The sequence below is a fragment of the Microplitis mediator genome, chromosome 11, assembly GCF_029852145.1.
Source record: "Microplitis mediator isolate UGA2020A chromosome 11, iyMicMedi2.1, whole genome shotgun sequence".
Classification (NCBI taxonomy): Eukaryota; Metazoa; Arthropoda; class Insecta; order Hymenoptera; family Braconidae; genus Microplitis; species Microplitis mediator.
The window spans coordinates 18,378,546-18,395,677 of NC_079979.1; the positions used below are offsets into that span (position 1 = coordinate 18,378,546).

At 31.4% G+C, this 17,132-nt stretch overlaps 5 protein-coding genes across 5 annotated transcripts; 2 read left to right on the plus strand and 3 right to left on the minus strand.

Annotated features, from left to right (window-relative positions):
* The first annotated feature begins 268 nt into the window (after window positions 1–268).
* On the plus strand, window positions 269–1,671 carry LOC130677352 (zinc finger protein 629-like). Its single transcript, XM_057484091.1, has 2 exons — window positions 269–991; window positions 1,111–1,671. The coding sequence occupies exons 1-2, from the start codon at window positions 418–420 to the stop codon at window positions 1,356–1,358; spliced, it is 822 nt and encodes a 273-aa protein (XP_057340074.1). The 5' UTR covers window positions 269–417; the 3' UTR covers window positions 1,359–1,671.
* A 4,005-nt stretch (window positions 1,672–5,676) lies between these two features.
* LOC130677380 (venom allergen 5-like) lies at window positions 5,677–7,205 on the minus strand. The gene is made up of 3 exons (XM_057484122.1): window positions 7,039–7,205; window positions 6,708–6,957; window positions 5,677–6,622 (listed from the first exon to the last, which is right to left on the minus strand). The coding sequence occupies exons 1-3, from the start codon at window positions 7,144–7,146 to the stop codon at window positions 6,309–6,311; spliced, it is 672 nt and encodes a 223-aa protein (XP_057340105.1). The 5' UTR covers window positions 7,147–7,205; the 3' UTR covers window positions 5,677–6,308.
* A 260-nt stretch (window positions 7,206–7,465) lies between these two features.
* On the minus strand, window positions 7,466–10,744 carry LOC130677484 (venom allergen 5-like). Its single transcript, XM_057484252.1, has 4 exons — window positions 9,861–10,744; window positions 9,125–9,183; window positions 8,800–9,040; window positions 7,466–7,897 (listed from the first exon to the last, which is right to left on the minus strand). Exons 1-4 carry the CDS (start codon window positions 9,895–9,897, stop codon window positions 7,626–7,628), a joined length of 609 nt encoding a protein of 202 aa, XP_057340235.1. The 5' UTR covers window positions 9,898–10,744; the 3' UTR covers window positions 7,466–7,625.
* A 925-nt stretch (window positions 10,745–11,669) lies between these two features.
* LOC130677163 (venom allergen 5-like) lies at window positions 11,670–14,157 on the plus strand. The gene is made up of 3 exons (XM_057483805.1): window positions 11,670–11,870; window positions 12,978–13,224; window positions 13,308–14,157. The coding sequence occupies exons 1-3, from the start codon at window positions 11,748–11,750 to the stop codon at window positions 13,616–13,618; spliced, it is 681 nt and encodes a 226-aa protein (XP_057339788.1). The 5' UTR covers window positions 11,670–11,747; the 3' UTR covers window positions 13,619–14,157.
* Window positions 14,158–14,417: 260 nt separating this feature from the next.
* LOC130677178 (venom allergen 5-like) lies at window positions 14,418–16,386 on the minus strand. The gene is made up of 3 exons (XM_057483826.1): window positions 16,226–16,386; window positions 15,912–16,161; window positions 14,418–15,074 (listed from the first exon to the last, which is right to left on the minus strand). Exons 1-3 carry the CDS (start codon window positions 16,331–16,333, stop codon window positions 14,770–14,772), a joined length of 663 nt encoding a protein of 220 aa, XP_057339809.1. The 5' UTR covers window positions 16,334–16,386; the 3' UTR covers window positions 14,418–14,769.
* Between the last annotated feature and the right edge of the window lie 746 nt (window positions 16,387–17,132).

Here is a 17,132-nt window from a genome sequence, read left to right on the forward strand (position 1 = left end):
GATAGTAAATTTGAAAAAAAATTATCATCGCGCAAATGGATTTTTCATTTTGAAAAATTTAAAATAATTTTTTTTATTAACAAAATAACCACAATCGATGCTTGTCGAAAGAGAGAGTATGCCTACAGCAGGCCTTTTTTTGGATGACGCACCCCAGCCCTAAGTCATCAACCACAGTAGGTCTGCAGACGCCCCAATCAGAATACAGGGGTGGGCACGCATCCCCTACCCAAAAGTCCCGTCGTTTTTGGTGGCTATATAACAGCCCTAGAAAGCCCTTAGGTAAACAGTAACACGCCGGAGCTGAGAGCGAGCGTGTCTCACTTTGTATACAAGTGTTTGCCTTAAAAATAAAATTATCAAGTGTCGGACTTTAATGTCTTTGTGTACTTCTAAAAAATAAACAAACAATTTAAAATGTGTAGTGTAAAAGGTAATTTTTTCCGACCATGGGACAGTGTCGAAGAGTCATCGGGATCGCTGTCTGATAACCTGAGTCCCAATATTAAAAGTGAATATGAAGAAGAAAATAAAAGTGTTTCATCGCGAAGTGATGATTCACCAGAGAATGGTAGTTTAGATATGTTATCAAATTTTGTATTTAATTCCTCCCGCGACTTGAATACCTACGAAGGATCAATGGAGAGGACGACTGAGAGGACGACCAGTTCGCCTTGTGACTCTTGTCCGTCAATAGCATCACCAAATTCAGCATTTACACCCACGTATACTCCAATTTGTACGGATTATTTATCGGCACTCGGAAGTAATCCAATTATGTCTTATGACGCGACTGTTAATCTACTGCAATCACAAATTTATTACCCTGGTCATTATCCATCAGTTGAGGAAGCTGTTCGATTGATTCATCAACAAGACATCGCTGCCAAGCAAATGAAAAAGCTGAGACCAAAGAAATTTCGTTGCGAACATTGCAATGTTGCTTTCAGCAACAATGGGCAGCTTCGAGGACACATCAGGATTCACACTGGTTAGTTTAAAATTTTTTTTACACATAATTTGGTGGGAAATTCAAAAAAATTTTACCATTTGACAGCAGTCATTTCTAAAATTTTATTAATTTTTTTTTTTTTTATTTTTTTTTAATAGGAGAAAGACCTTTCGAATGCGACTCCTGCGGTAAAAAATTCACAAGAAACGAAGAGCTGACCCGACACAAAAGAATTCACACGGGATTAAGACCACACGCGTGTGTTATTTGCGGAAAACGTTTTGGCAGAAAGGATCACTTGAAAAAACACACAAGAACACACGACAATCGCGGACCATTTCCGCTGCCACATCTCGGGGCTTTTGGACATCCAACTTTACTGTCACCTTATTTTTACTCTCCATAACGACCTCTAGTTTGAATAAAAAATTATTTTTGCAATATGTACAGTGTTTATAATTAGTCCGTAAAATGTACAAACTCGATAAATTTATATTTAACTTTTAGTAAAAAAAAAAAATAAATGTACAAATTTAATAACCAACCGCCTTTTCAAAAAATTGAGACAATGATAATGACAATTTTGATACACAAAATCAGGGAGTAATTATATAAATAAAATATATATGATGTATTTTTGATAAACATTTAAATGTGATAAAAATATTTGATGTTTATTGAGGCAATTTTTAAAAATAAATATGTATATAATTGTAAATATGTGCAAAGAAAAGTATATAAAAAATATGAAAAAATATATCGATGTATTTTTTAAAGAAATAAAAAAAATTTATATAAATGAAAATATAATGGCGTTATATATTTAATAGTTTTAGTGGATTTCTGTAATTGAATAAGCAAAAAAGAATTTATTAGCGGCGGAAATGGATAAAAACCGCGAATAAAAGAAGTAGAGAGTGGAGGATGATGGTTAAAACGGATGCTTCCCGCAGCCACCATTTTCCTCTCGATTAAATCAAACATGGCGACGGTTTCCTACTTTTTCTCATCCCCTTGAATCGACCAGCCCTTAAACTACTACCAGATGAGGGTATCGTGGTTTCCCCTCTTCAATTATGCGACACACGCTCAGGGGTTGCGTTTACGCATTACGCTATATACACATACAGGCTCACAACTTGAATGTATGGTGCGTACATCCATAAATAGTGGAAGCGAGAAAAAAGACAGGGGTTTGGTTCCTTCGTTTACCGCAGGCCCCTATCAGCCTTTTTTACTTCACTTGTAAACCCAGGGGAGATTTTTTGAGGGCTTGCTTATGAATGTTATGGTCGATTTTGCGGTGGGCCGTGCGCGGGGTGTTGCTAAAAGGGATTCAAATATCAGAATATATTCAACGTATTAAATATATTGACAAAAGTCGCCTGAGTTATTATCATATTAAGGAAATTTTATGAATATCCTCAAAATTTATTTATTTTAACACCGTAAAAAGAGCGGTGTTAAAATTAAATAACACCGGGGTAGGCAGTGTAATTTGGCAGTGTTAAAATACTGGTGTTAAATCCCCTGATTAAATATCTGAATTCAACCGAATTAAAAATTTTAATTCTGTTATATTCTGTCGAATTCTGCAAAATAGAATTCAACTGAATGGAAAATTTGAATTTGAATTGAACAGAATAAAACCAATTTAAAATTTTCAAATTCGTTTTAATTCCGATTCAGAACCAGAATTTGGAGAATTATTTTCGAATTAATCAGAATTAATTAAATTCGTTTTAATTTGGACAAATTCTAGTTTTCCTGCCGAATTAGACAGAATTCATTTTCAAGTTAGGTACCGAATTAACAGAATTTATCTGAATCATATAGAATTAAAAATTCAATTCTGTTACATTCGATCGAATTCAATCATTTAATCAGGGTCGGTGTCAAAAAAATTGTATTGCATATAAAAAAATATTTTAACACTTGGAAATTTTTTCAACACCGGTAAAGAATATTTAAATTGGCAGCGGTGTTATTTTAACACCGTTTTGGTGTTGAAATTTAACACCTACACCACCTGGACTTATTCCGGATTTTTTTACTGAAGAAACCGAAGTATAAATTCAGTTTCATGTACGAATTTACTATTCAACTCTTTACGAGATGTTTATTCTTAGCGGAATAAAAGTGTTAGTGACAGTGGTAATAAAAAAAATTTCATAGATCCATCAACATTAAAATCGATGATGTATGCAAACATAAAAAAAAAATTCTCACACTCATATTGTCGTTGTTATATACAGTAGCCCGTGGGTTTTGAAATCCTGCTGAGGTATTCGTTGAGTTTAACAATTCCTGCTGACACCCCCCTACTGTCCAACAGATATACGGCAGTTACAACATATCCAACATCCATCTCACTTTATACCGATCCACAAAACTCAGGCATAGATTTTCTATCCCACTTGCACGGAATTCTTTTCAGTCTCTCCCTACATTATCCAAAACTCAGTCTCCGTTATGGACCTGATACATCTTAGTGTGCCGTAAGCGATCGTTTACACCAGGGATTACCAGCGTAAACCGTCGCTTAGCTTGGATTAAAACTCAAGTCATGGACTTATTCCTTATTAGTAAGTTGCTAAATATTTCCATCACTTGTTTGTTTACTTAACTTACTTAGTCTCTTTCATCCCGGATTGCGAGATAAGAAAACTAAATAAATTTTATTGCTTGTTTTTTCTTTACAAATACTTCAAACAAGAATACATATGTGACATAAATTGAAATTTGTTTGTGAAAGAACACTTTTGTCACCTCTTCCTGTATCAAAGATCTTACGAATTGAATCAACGGGAAAACTCCTGGCGTGCGTTTATTATTTACACTGCGATCGTCAATCTTAAGATCTATAGATCCGCGATGCGGGATTCCGGGTCTTTTAGATCCGGTGTATTTTCAGAAGTCTAGTCAAAGAAAGATCTATATATATACACAAAGATGTTTCCTTTAATATATATATAATATTACATTAGTTCCCCCGAGTCTGACGATGCGCTAAACACTTTCAAAGTCAACAGTTATAACTTTATAACAAAAACTGTATCAAGAGCCTCGAAAAATACGTAACAATGACATGAGGGACATGGGCCAAAAATTTTTACATAGACAGCCCACCTGGGGTCAGGATGAAAATGCATTAAGTATTTAGTAACTTAATGGTTTCTTCTATTTAATTACCTCTTTTTCAATCCATCAAGATATATATAACATGTTTTCATAACTTTATAAAACGCAACTCATCTAGGTCCGCTTTGTAAAAATATACTCGTTGATTTTTTTTTAAATTTGAAAATTCATCCAGTATTTGATCGAAGTACACAGTAAAAAATATTGTGTTAAAATCAACACAATCTGTGTGTTAGAAACGGTCCACACAATATTTGTGTTATTTTTTAACACAGACTGTTTGTGTTGAATTTAAACACAAAATTTGTGTTAAAATTTCAACACACAATTCGAGTAATATGAGAAGAAACTTCAACACTTTTTAAATGTTAATAGCGACACAAAAAAAATGTTAACTTTTACATTTTATTTTTGTACCATGAATTATTTTTAGATTATCAAAAGTGTCAACAATTATTATTTAACATTTAACTATTTTGTGATAGTAAACATGATCCTAAAGTTAGCAGACAGTTAACAATTTTTCAATTTTTTTATCAACAAATTAATTACGAAAAAAAAATAAAAAATAAAAATGTGCGCACGTAGAAAAGTAAAAAAGCTACAGATGCAATTTTTTAAATATTTTTTTTTTTTTTTTAACTATACGAATCATGAACTTTGTCAACTTTATTTTTTTATGTCTAATTGAAAATAAATGAAATCAATGTCACAAAAATAATAACTAACCAAGCAAAACTGATGCTTAATGGCGCTTCCCGCGTGAATAGAAGAAAGACATTTTTTTAACACAATTCAACTGTCGCTTCAACACTTTTTTTGTGTTGATTTTAAAGTAACACTTAATAAATGTTAATAATATCGATTTTTGTCGTAGGTAACACTTTTAAAGTGTTGAATAGTAGATTGATTAAAAATTTTAAAGTAACATAGAGAATTGTGTTGATTTGACACAAAATAATCAACACAAAAAATTTAACACGGACCGTTTTTAACACAGATACACAATATTTTTTACTGTGTAAGATAAGAAACCCAGTACCCGATCGGGGAACTAGTACCCGATTTACTAAATTGTTACTAAGTATATATAGATATAAAAATACACGGAGTGATCGAGTATTCGGGTACAAGGTGACTTTACTGATTATTGTATGAAACGGTTTAAAAAATAGTGTTTGTTGAAGTGATGATGAGAATCCAATGAAAAGTCGTAAATAACATTTCAATTGAATAATTTTACTAAATGGTATCATCAACAGTAGGAAGAAAAACAGCAGGACGTCCAGCAATGGACAATGGCGTGATCCAATTTCTACGAGAAAGACCGATGAGTTTTTATTCTGGACAATAGGTCGCCTCTTTTCTGTTTGGGAGTTATATATTTATGTAGGCTTAGCGAAATGGTCATTTTCAATGACTAAACTGGACTCGAATATATATTTTCGATGTCTTTATATATATCTATAGCTGTTGAGTTGTTATTATGTTCACGGTAATTTATACCAGCAAATAGATATGTACTTTCATCAACAAAACTACGGAAATAATGTATTATTATATATAAATTTATTTATTGCAGAGGTTGATTGATTAATTTTTATTACAAATTTTGAATTTGTTATATTTATATTTAATTTTATGAAAAATTAAATTGTCACATTCATTTATTTTTATGATGATTACCATATAAATATTATCGTGTAAAATGTAATCGCAACGAACATTTTTATTTTTACAGTAAATGTTTATCAATCACATTCCGTTTTTTAAAATATTCAATTATTCAAATAAAACTACAGAAAATTAGATAACATTTTTCAATACATTTTGATAAATATTCATTTTTTAAAGAAAATTTGTCACGTTTTTCTCTTTCTTAACCCGCACAGAAATAGATGTATGCAAAAAATATATATATATTATATGTGGCATATTTTTTTTGCGCGCGAGCATATATTTATATATATATCGACATATATGCCTCTAATATCTCAACATATACGCAAAATCTATTGAATATATATTTTTCTTTTCCGCGCATAATGGTGTAATATTCTGTGACATATATATGGCATAAAATTTTTACATATATATTTTTCTACGCGGGTACTCGCAACTGATCAAGCCAATACTATCTTTCATACATTTACAGAATAAAAAAAAAATTAGAGTGATTTTGTAATTTTTTTCTGCTAGTTTTTCTGAAATGTTATTAAAAAGTTTCATAAACATGTTCGCCGATCCAATTACCTTTTGCTCCATAGTTACAAACCAAATGAGTTCTATACATTTCCCCAAATGTATAATGTCTTACAAGACCACAACCAATACGAGTAGTATTACCCCATATAAGTTGACTGTAATGAGTAATTGTGGGTCCACCAGGCGTTGGATTGAAATTTTTGACGTGATAACGAGAAAAGTCTTGGACTTCATCGTACCAATTTTCAATAAGTACAGTCAATTTGTCATAAGTTTCAGTAACGTTTCCTGTATACCCCACATTTTGGCCGACCTGAAAACGTTCTGGAGAATTGTATAAATGAATGAATGCAATTAAAATTCCATACAAAAAGTAAATGAATTTTTTTTATGGAAACAGAGGACTTACTGACATCGCGACAGGTATCATGACCAAATATACACTGATTAGCCCATGTTTGAGCAGCTAAAGCCAATCTTCTGTCCCAAGTAAGTGGCCCAATTCGACCGCGTGGTTGTGGCCCCGGATTTCCACGAGTTTCTTGTCCATTTGCTACTTTGGCTCGTAGTCTATTGTGAGTTTGAACAATTTCACGTCGTTCTTCGTCTGTTACTAAAGATACAAATACTTTGTTGCATTGTTCTCCCTTCACACATGGCTAGAAAATTCAAAATTCATTAAATATACTTTATTATTCACTCTAATACTTTTTTTTTATTAATTAAAAATTTTTTCTTACATCATACTCGCACAGTGTATGCTTTTTGCCCCAACACGTTTCAGGATAACAGGGTTTCCAAGCATAATTATAAGTTACTAGGGTTAAAAAAATTAAAAAAAATTTCATTGTATGAAATTATGTTGTTTTGATACTAAAATTAGCTGCTTGTGTACCCGACGCTTGAATACTTGGATCGCAAATATTCAGAAATTCGTATTCGTAAAAAAAAATATCTTTAAAACAACTGATTAGTTGATTGCGTTTTGCTTTTTTGTCACGTATTCTTTTTGTTTGTTAACATATAAGTATTCAAGGTTAATAATAAATGCAAAAAATATTTTAATTGTTTAAAATTTTTTTATTTATCGTCAAAAAAATTACAAAGTCATCGTAATTATTTTTTTTTAACACGAAAAATGATAAACTTTAAGATTAGCCTTTGAAATTATAATAAAGTGAGTCCTGGAATTTACTTAAGACATTTTTGAATTTAAAAAATTTTTTTTCAAACTGATATTCAAAAAAATATAAAATACAGGAAGCTTCGAATTTATTGTTAAATATTTCGTTAAATATTTGATAATGCCAGAGTATTATTCGGTGAATTATTCATCCGGACGATAATTGCACACCAAATAAGTGTTGTACAAATCATTACTATCGGAAAATTTAATGATTCCGCAGCCTATAAGCATAACATTGTCCCAAATAACTGTGTGATTATTAACTGACATGGGTGCTGCTTGACCATAAAATTTATCTCCCTGATAATCATTTATATCAACATAAAACCAATTTTTTATTAAATCGTACATTTCAAATTTTTTTATATTTTTGTCTTTTATGTTTTCAAATTTTTGACCAACTTTGAAATTATCTATATAAAAAAAGAAAAATTAAAGGTACATATTTATTAGTGAGACTTGCGAGTACCCGATCAGGGAACTAGTACTCGATCATTCATGTATTTGTATATCTATATTTACTAAATTTTACTAAAATTTCAAAAATTTTGAATTGTGAAATGAAAACAAATCGAGCTAGAAATAGTATATTACACACTGAGGGAAGTAAAGTAAGAAATGTCGCAGAGCACATGTAATTGTTGGCCGAGGCGAAGCCGAGGTCAACAAACATGTGATCTGAGGCTTTCTTATTTACTTCCCGAGGAGTGTATGCTATTTTTCTCCTCGACGGAGGCGGAAAGCGGCAACTTCGTTTTGCACAGCGGGACGAAAGTTGACGCTTTCCGCCCGTCGAGGAGAAAAAATTTTTTGGTACAAGAGTTTTTTTTGCGCCAAGAAATCCTTTTTTTCCCTGATCGAGCACTAGATCTTCTTATTGATACTGAAATTAGCTGACGTCTAATAATTTTTGATTTCTTAAAAAACAATAAATTATAATAAAAATAAATATTTCCAAAATTGTACTTGTAGTCTTTCGAATTTTCTACATGTGCATATTTTTGGTTTTATTTTTATTCAAATTTAATTGTCCTAAAAAAAATCTAAAAATTTTTAATTGTCTGCTAACTTCAGGATCGTAATTTAGCTGACGTCTAATAATTTTTGGATTTTTTTTTAAAACAATAAATTATAAAAAAAAAATATTTCAAAAAATTGCACCTATAGTTTTTTTAATTTTCTACATGTGCATATTTTTAGATTTTTTTTTTTGTAATTAATTGGCTGAAAAAAAAATTCAAAAATTTTTAATTGTTTGCTAACTTCAGGATCGAGGTCTTTTTTACCTTAAATATTAAAAAAAAAAATTATTTACCAACATCTCGACATTCATCATTACCAGGATCACACTGATTGGCCCATCTTTGAGCGACTTCAGCTAATTCATTATTCCATTTGTATTGCGCAATACGAATAGTTGAATTTATTTCCGATTCCTTATCACTTATTACTGTCAAAGCGCGCAGTACATTATGAATATAAATAATTTCTTTTTGATAATGAGTAGTCAAATAATTGAATTGTACTTTATCGCATTTCGGTCCCAACTCAAACAGCTGTTGAAGTAAATCGTAATTAATATTTATTATTTTGAAGATAAATGCAAAATTATTTATGTATTTGATTGATAAAATATTTACAGTATACTTGCAAATTGTGTGCTCGGAACCGTTGCATGATCGAGGGTAACAATCATAAGCTGTTGCATACGTGAATTTAATTATTAAAATAAGTAAAAAAAATTTCAACATTTTTTTTTTTTATTTTTTACTGTATAAAAAAAACTTATTGCTGTTCTGCGAGAGTAATAATAACTAATAATTTTCGGTTATATATTTTTTAAATGTTTTTTTAATTACACTGATAAAGTTACATTTTATCATATTTTTTATGTCTAAAAAAAACTTTCGATTGATAATACCTGAATTTATATTAAAGTCTTTAATTTCTAGTATGAAAAAAAATTTGATCAACATATTTTATATATATTTATATTTTTACTAAAAAAATTTATGAGTGTGAATGTGACAGACATCAGACAAATTTATGATTATAAATAAATAGAGCAAATAATTAATAAAATAAAATTTTTAAAAAACGCGCATTTAAAAAATTCAAAAATTGATAAGTGCATTTTTTAGAAATATTTTTTTAATTATTTACTCTATTTGTTTATGATTTCAAATTTGTCTGATGTATGCTACATTCACACTCATAAAATTTTTTATTAAATTTATTTATTTTTATAAAAGAAACAGAATTTTATAAAATAAATAATAATTAAAATTTTGAAAAATTTATAATTTATATATTTTAAAAATATAGTTACGAAATTTACATAATTTTGGAAATGGGTTAAAAGAATAAAAAATTTACTGAATTCACGAGATTTTTGATGACTGAATTGATCCATCTCTGTGCGATTTGTGTCAATTCATCATTCCATTGAAGTTCTGGGATTTCGCCACCCGGTTGACATCCGGAAATCTCAGAAAATTTTTCACCCATTGATGCATTACTACGAAAATAATTTCAAATAGTTAAAATTTTTTGTCGTTCTTTTTTGATGTCAAGCCGCTAAATTCTTGACTTCATTTTTCTTCTATCCCGCGTGACTCAAGTATTATTTTGCATACTATATGTAAAATTTATTTAGTTTATTGACAACGCGTTTATTCTAGAGTAACAATAATCAGCATTTACAGATGTCCATAAAATTAAAATAATTAATGAGAAAATTTTGAACAATAAATTGTTGTCGGTTGTTTTTGATGAATTTGAAATTTTAATTTTCTGATATGACTACATCGCTTGAAAGAAACGAGCAACCTGCAGTCACTACGTGACTTCCCAAATATCACTACTAAATTTATAAAATACGCAGAAAAAAAGGATTTCTTGCAGCAAAAAATTTTAATTTGCACCAATAAATTTTATGCATTATCAATTAAATACAAAAATTGTCTTGGGGCGAGAAAAGATTTTTTTGGTTAAGAAATAATTCCTTGCACCAAGTAATTTTTTCTAGCTCTAAATAAATTTTTGTTTTCAATTCACAATGCAAAAAATTTATTGGGGTGAGTAAAAATTTTCTTTAGGCGAGTAAAGATTTTTTGTGTCAATGGATCCTTTTTTTTTCTATGCACACTTTTTTGGCTTTGAGAAGCTTCCTAAAACCAAAAGGGAGTATAAAAATCTGTCATTTTGGAATAAGTAACGCGATATAAATAATATAGCTATATATTCAGTGACATTCAGTCACATTTAGTGACAGAATAATTAAAGTATTAATTTATTTAAAGAAAATAAATACGATCGTCTTTTTTCCCGCGTAATTTAAATGTAATTCGAATGATATATATATATAAATCTATTTATCTCAATACTTGGCAATTAAAAAGAGTTTAAAGTATGAAAAGGCACAAATTCAAGTCAAGACCTGTCTAATGATACCAATTTCAATAACATTAACTAATTATACCATATAGATATGGCGGGAACAAAATTTTCCTTATTCTCCTAATAATATAGATTACGTTTGTAAAATAATTTCTGCAAACTTTTGCATGACGTATGTAATTATTGATAACGTTATAAAGGTAGGATATATATTAGTATACTAATATATGAACAGAAATTCACAGCTATATATAAATTTAATTATACATTAACTAAATACAATCGTCCGAAAAAAATATGTATTTTACAATACAAAGTTGAGAGTAAGGTTAAAAATTAAATCCTCTTTTGCCAAATAATTAATTAATAATCCGCGGTTCAATTAATTTACTTTGAAAAAATTCATTTTGACAATAGTGCGATTGTGTAGTGAATTTTAATAAGAAAAAATTCTTAGACCTTGTATTCATTCTTATCACTAATTATTTCGATTCTTTTCTCTGTTCGTTTTATAATTGCCCCCTTTATAATTGTCTTATCTTACCCTATGTTATAAATATTTTCCTGTTAGTATTTAAAGCAATTATTGGTAATAAAATTTAATGACATGCAATGCACGAAAACGATCTTCAAGGAAAAGACTATTTTAAAAATATTAAATATATTTTTTCTACTTGAAATTGTATTATATATCGATGAGTATCAATAATTGTTGGACATGACGTACAACGAATTATTCTACCCCTTCAAGGTGACCCAGGAAAAAGTTTTTTCACTATAAATATACCGGGAATTTTACAAACAGATCACAGTTTTGCAAAACCTCTGAAGAAGTATTGTTCTGAAAGAGCCACTGAAGCAATCATGGTAGGAATTACTATTCATTTTTTCGTTACTTCATATATTATAGCTAGTGCTACAGCTGCTTATGTATGTGAACCTGAAACCTGTGATCCGGGGACAAAACATACTTTGTGTTTATACGATGTAAGTGTAATAAATATTTTTCAAATAGTATTATATAATTTTTCATGATACCAGCATCGAAACTTGAAGTTTTAGTGTCTCTACAGCCCGTCGAAACAAGCTAATTTCAAGGCGATGCTGCTAATAACTGCTAGCGAATTCGTAATTCGAAAATACCTTCATACAGCGGGCAGAAACATGCATGTTTCTTCCTTTGGGAAGAAATACAATTGTTTCTGCCCGGTGTCAGTTATATTTAATGTTCATTTGGAGCCTTATTACTCTTACTCTTATTACTTCAGTTTACTCATTTCATTTTTTAAGTGACAGTTTTAATTAACCAAATAAAATTACTGAAAAATAAGTGAAAATAATATTTTTTTCTGCCCTCCGGCTGGAAAGTGGTAACTTTCGGGCCGCTGCCCTAAACGAAGTCACAACTTTCCGGCTTCGTCGAGCAGAAAAATAGTATACGCACCTTAGCCAGTAAAAAAGAAAGCCTCAGACCACATGTTTGTCAGCCTCGACCAACAATTACATGTGCTCTGAGACTTTTCTTATTTTACTGGCCTAGGTATGTAATATACTATGTCATATTTACTATTTAATAAGTGACTGTATATCACATATTTCTCATTCTCTAACAGTTCTCCGCACCATCGGCTTGAAATTAACTTATTTCCTACTGCACTGAAAAAAATAATCAGTAGCAGCTACCGATTGGCGATCGGTAGTCGCTACCGATTATTTTTTTTAGTGTGGCTGCTGACACTGAATCTTTAAGTTCGGATACAGGCAATCATGAAAAATATAGTATGACTCAGGATAAAACACGATTTCAGACTGCGGGTGATGTCAGCCTTCGCCTGCGACTCGGGCAGCCAACCTCACCCTAGTCTGAAATCGTCTTGTTTCATCCCTTCCCTGTTTAGAAAATCTCATAGAATCCGATAGATTCTCATAAGTTCCCATAGAGGTTTTATGAGTACGAATGAGTTCTGTGAGAAGTGCTATAGTTAAGTATAGGGTCTTATACATACAGCTATCAGAATCTATCGGATTTTTTAAGCAGGGTTGTCATACAATATACTAATAAATGACAGTCTTTAATCGCGTAATGATAAATAGGGAGGCCTAGGTGAGGCTTGTCACGGAGCATACAGTAATGTTTTAAGCGCAGAGCAACAGCAAGCACTTCTTAATGCTCACAATGATTATAGAGCATTAGTAGCAAGCGGTGGTGAAGAACGTGGACTTACAGGACCACAACCCGCAGGTGAAATCCCTCCTCTACAATGGGATGACGAGTTGGCTATGATAGCCCAAGTATATATCAATCAGTGTATAAATGGTCATTCCGCTTGCGACGACGTTGGTAAATGAAAAGTATTTTTTCGCGGCAAGCAAAATATCACTTATATCATCATTTATTAATAATTTATATTGACTCCGACTTAGAACGCTTCAAGGTCAATCAGAACATAGCTTTTATGTCGAAAAGTGACAAGTACGTCGAAGATATTACAGAAATGTTGGATCAATGGACCGCAGAAGCTGCAAATTATGATGGTAATTACATTGATAACATGCAGGAAGAAACCAATGGTAAAATTTATCACTGGACCCAATTGGTTTGGGCTGACACTCAATACGTTGGCTGTGGGGTTTTTAACTGGCAAGAAGACAATGGCTGGTACAGTACCAGGTTGATCTGCGAATATGGACCCGCTGGAAACTACCCAGGTCTACCTATTTACCCAACCAATTAATTTCATCAAATTATAAGCATGGAGAAAAAAGTTATGACTTTTTCTGCTGGTAAATGTAGCATAAGAATAATTACAGTGCCATATAATAGTATATTACGTGGCAAGGATAAAAAAAGACGATTTTAGACGAGAGCTGACTTTATCCGACGTTTAAAATCGTGTTTTATCCCATGTCGCGCACTATATTTTTTATATTATCTGTATTGAAACTGGGTTTTAATGTCTGGAGTCAGTCGAAACGGGAAAATTTCTGACCGATAGAATGGCCCTAGGGAAAAAATTGATGAGTTTCTATCCGTTAAATCGCATTAGTCTGAAATTTTCTTGTTTTGACTGACAAAACAGGCATTAGAATTCGCAGTTACAATGCAGATATGAAAAAATTTCTATATAGATATCAGTAAAATTGTCGCTAATTGTTTTTTTCACCGCTTACTAATACATTAATTTAATATTGTATTTAATTATTCGTTTCCAGTAATAAATTAAAGTTCTTATATATTGTAATCCATTGAACAATAAAAAGTATCTAAAAAATATATCAGAAAGTATATTGTAAATTTTATTTATAAACGACCTTAAATTTAAGTGATAATTATTTGCTTGAATATAATATTCAATGAAATTATTTATTTAATTTAGCAGTTTCCTTGAATAATATTTATTTTTTGTAAATAGAAAAATATCAGCACGCGACTGTGCAGATAACGTTTATTTACAAATACGAAACGAAACCTTCATGTGCTTGTATAGCAATAATATGTTTGTTGTTTATATTTTTCTAATCGTTTTTTATTGATATTGGTATCAGTGATTCATAAGAAAATATTTGAATATTGATAAATTTTGATATATCTTAGATTATTTAGCCTTTGATTGTTTGATAAGACATGTCAGAATAGAGAAATAAATATTTTAATTTGTAGACGCAAGTAAACGAGGTCAAAGACACTAGCAGTACATTGTATAGTGCAGCTGATAATAATTTTAAAGTAACATTCTGTCGAATGATAAGTTACTGTGGTATAGAACTTTTCCGTGCAATCAGGAAAAATAAAGTACATATTTTTATAGTAGTATTTTATTATGATCATAACAATATTTAAGTTATGAAGAAAAACAGAGACTAAATATGTCTCAAGTAAACGAAATCATGAAGTTTGGTAGACAGGTTGACCAATGAAGTTTCCAGTGGGTCCATAGTCACAAACTAAATAAGTATGATAAGAGTTGTCAGTTAAATATTTAGTGAGACCGCAACCAACTTGAGTAGTGGCACCCCAAACGAGTTGAGTGTAATGACCAATTGCTGGTGTTTCTTGCCACTCAAATTTACCGACTTTAGAACCGTCGAAGTTTTGGACTTCATTGTACCAAGATTCAACCAAATCAGTCAACTTTGAGTTGTATCCTGAGGGGTCCCATACTAAACCAACATTCTGCCCAATTGATTGGTCTGAAATTATTGAAGATACAACGATAATCCAGTATATCCTTATTAATATTAACACATACATTTATACATCTCCAATTACACACATTCCTATCTGCTTACTGCATACATTATCTTACATGTACACTCTAAAATCAAGTGTGTTACAAGTGTATTATTTTAACACATATTAAATGTGTTCTATATTTACGGCCATAAACAAAACTATAGTTTTTGGTGACAGGACCGATGACCCAAAGACAACTGATCCCCGACAATTGATCTCCAACAATTGATCCTTGTGACGATTGATCCGCCGATAAAATATACTCACACACATATAAATGTGAAAAATTTGTGTGTGAGTATATTTTTTATGTTACACGCGCACAAAATTAGTGAAAAAAGGGCGTAATTTTTCACATTTATATGTGTGTGAGTATATTTTATCAGTGGATCAATTATCGCAAGTATCAATTGTCGGGAATCAATCGTCTTTGGACCAACGGTCAGGTAACCATGGTTTTTTGTAGTTACTTAAAACACGTTTCACGGTGTGTTGAAAATCTATAGATTGCTTATGGCGTTTGAATGTTATTCGGCAAGTGTGTTAATTTTGACTACACACTTAGTTTTAGAGTGTAATTTTACTGTTCAGTTATTCTCGATATACCTTACAGAGCAGACGTGCTAGTTTACGTTAATTATTATCGTTGTTATATTTTACATTCCTCGTGTCATATACTTCATACGCATTTATTCCACCACCCGTTCAATAGAAATATTCAATTTTCATAATTTACGCAAATTAAATCTGAATGCTGAAAAATTTGATTAATCGGACATCGGATGATTAGTTACCAAGATTACGGCATTCATCATGACCAAAGTTACATTGATTGGCCCATCTTTGAGCAACTTCTGCTATTTCGTCACTCCACTCTAGCGGCGGAATTTGACCGGCTGGCTGTGGCCCGGGATTCCCGCGCTTTTCTTCACCACTAGCTACCAATGCTCGTCTATCATTATGAGCTTTAACAATCTCGTCTTTTTCTTCTTGGGTTAAAGTGGCTGAATTAACTTCCCCGCAACTTGACGCCGGGTCTGGCGACTATTGGAAATTGAAAAAATTCGAGTAAAAGAAATTTATTAAATAAATAAAATAATAAACTTACTGGATATTTGCATAACGTCTGTTCTTTTCCCCCGCAACTTTCCGGGTTGCACTCCAACGCGATCGTTGAAGTTATAGCCGCAAAAATAATAAATACGTTGGTTATCATAGTGTTGCAAAGTCTATTGGGTTTTGACTGCAATGGCAGTTGTTTAACTTTTTATACTAATTGTTAACAGGAAAGTTTTTTGTTACTTATAATTACTTTTGTGATAGCAGAGTATACTAATAACAAGATTAATAGCTACTTTTTGAAACGGAAAATGACTTTTCGACGCACGCTACGTAATTAAATGTATGAATAATGAGAATAAGGAAAACAGTTAGACGTATTTATTTGATAAATTTTTATTTTTGTAAACGGCCTGACCCTGCAGGCCAGCCCCAAAATTTCCCGCTATTTTCGAGCTCAGAGAGCTCGTAAACATTATTACTTGTAAATTTTTGAGCTCTTGGAGCTTGAAAATTCGTTAGGCCAGTAAAACATACCTTCACTGAAAAATTACAATTTTTGTCCGACGATATCTTTGGATGGAATGAACCGATTTGAACCTTCTTGGTGGCAATCGAAAGGGCTCAACAAGACTTAAAACTGATTACATTTTGATACGAATCGGGCGAGTGGTTTATAAGTTATACGCAAAAAACCAAAAACAAAAAACATTTTTAATTTTTATTCTTCGTATAATTTGTAAACTACATGACCGATCTACCCCAAAATCTAATCAATTCTAAGTTTTGGTGGGCCCTTTCGATTGCCACCAAATACGTTCAAATCGGTTGATTCGTTCCAAAGATATCGTCGGACAAAAAAAGTTTACACACACACACACACGCGGACAGCCATCAGGGAATAGTCAGAATAGCTTCCTGGGACCTCAAAACGTTGACATCTGATGAAAAATCGA

What these genes read in the sequence shown, in the direction of transcription:
- LOC130677484 (XM_057484252.1), bottom strand. Translation starts at nt 9,897, where the DNA reads ATGGATCAATTCAGTCATCAAAAATCTCGTGAATTCA. An exon ending in ACACAATTTGCAAGTATACT is followed by an intron (nt 9,041 to 9,124) that starts GTAAATATTTTA and finishes TTACTTCAACAG; the next exon opens with CTGTTTGAGTTGGGACCGAA. An exon ending in TGATGAATGTCGAGATGTTG is followed by an intron (nt 7,898 to 8,799) that starts GTAAATAATTTT and finishes TTTTTTATATAG; the next exon opens with ATAATTTCAAAGTTGGTCAA.
- LOC130677352 (XM_057484091.1), top strand. Translation starts at nt 418, where the DNA reads ATGTGTAGTGTAAAAGGTAATTTTTTCCGACCATGGGACAGTGTCGAA. An exon ending in ACACATCAGGATTCACACTG is followed by an intron (nt 992 to 1,110) that starts GTTAGTTTAAAA and finishes TTTTTTTAATAG; the next exon opens with GAGAAAGACCTTTCGAATGC.
- LOC130677163 (XM_057483805.1), top strand. Translation starts at nt 11,748, where the DNA reads ATGGTAGGAATTACTATTCATTTTTTCGTTACTTCATATATTATAGCT. An exon ending in ATACTTTGTGTTTATACGAT is followed by an intron (nt 11,871 to 12,977) that starts GTAAGTGTAATA and finishes AATGATAAATAG; the next exon opens with GGAGGCCTAGGTGAGGCTTG. An exon ending in TTCCGCTTGCGACGACGTTG is followed by an intron (nt 13,225 to 13,307) that starts GTAAATGAAAAG and finishes ACTCCGACTTAG; the next exon opens with AACGCTTCAAGGTCAATCAG.
- LOC130677380 (XM_057484122.1), bottom strand. Translation starts at nt 7,146, where the DNA reads ATGAAATTTTTTTTAATTTTTTTAACCCTAGTAACTTATAATTATGCT. An exon ending in ATACACTGTGCGAGTATGAT is followed by an intron (nt 6,958 to 7,038) that starts GTAAGAAAAAAT and finishes TGAATTTTCTAG; the next exon opens with CCATGTGTGAAGGGAGAACA. An exon ending in TGATACCTGTCGCGATGTCA is followed by an intron (nt 6,623 to 6,707) that starts GTAAGTCCTCTG and finishes ACAATTCTCCAG; the next exon opens with AACGTTTTCAGGTCGGCCAA.
- LOC130677178 (XM_057483826.1), bottom strand. Translation starts at nt 16,333, where the DNA reads ATGATAACCAACGTATTTATTATTTTTGCGGCTATAACTTCAACGATC. An exon ending in AGACGTTATGCAAATATCCA is followed by an intron (nt 16,162 to 16,225) that starts GTAAGTTTATTA and finishes AATTTCCAATAG; the next exon opens with TCGCCAGACCCGGCGTCAAG. An exon ending in TGATGAATGCCGTAATCTTG is followed by an intron (nt 15,075 to 15,911) that starts GTAACTAATCAT and finishes CAATAATTTCAG; the next exon opens with ACCAATCAATTGGGCAGAAT.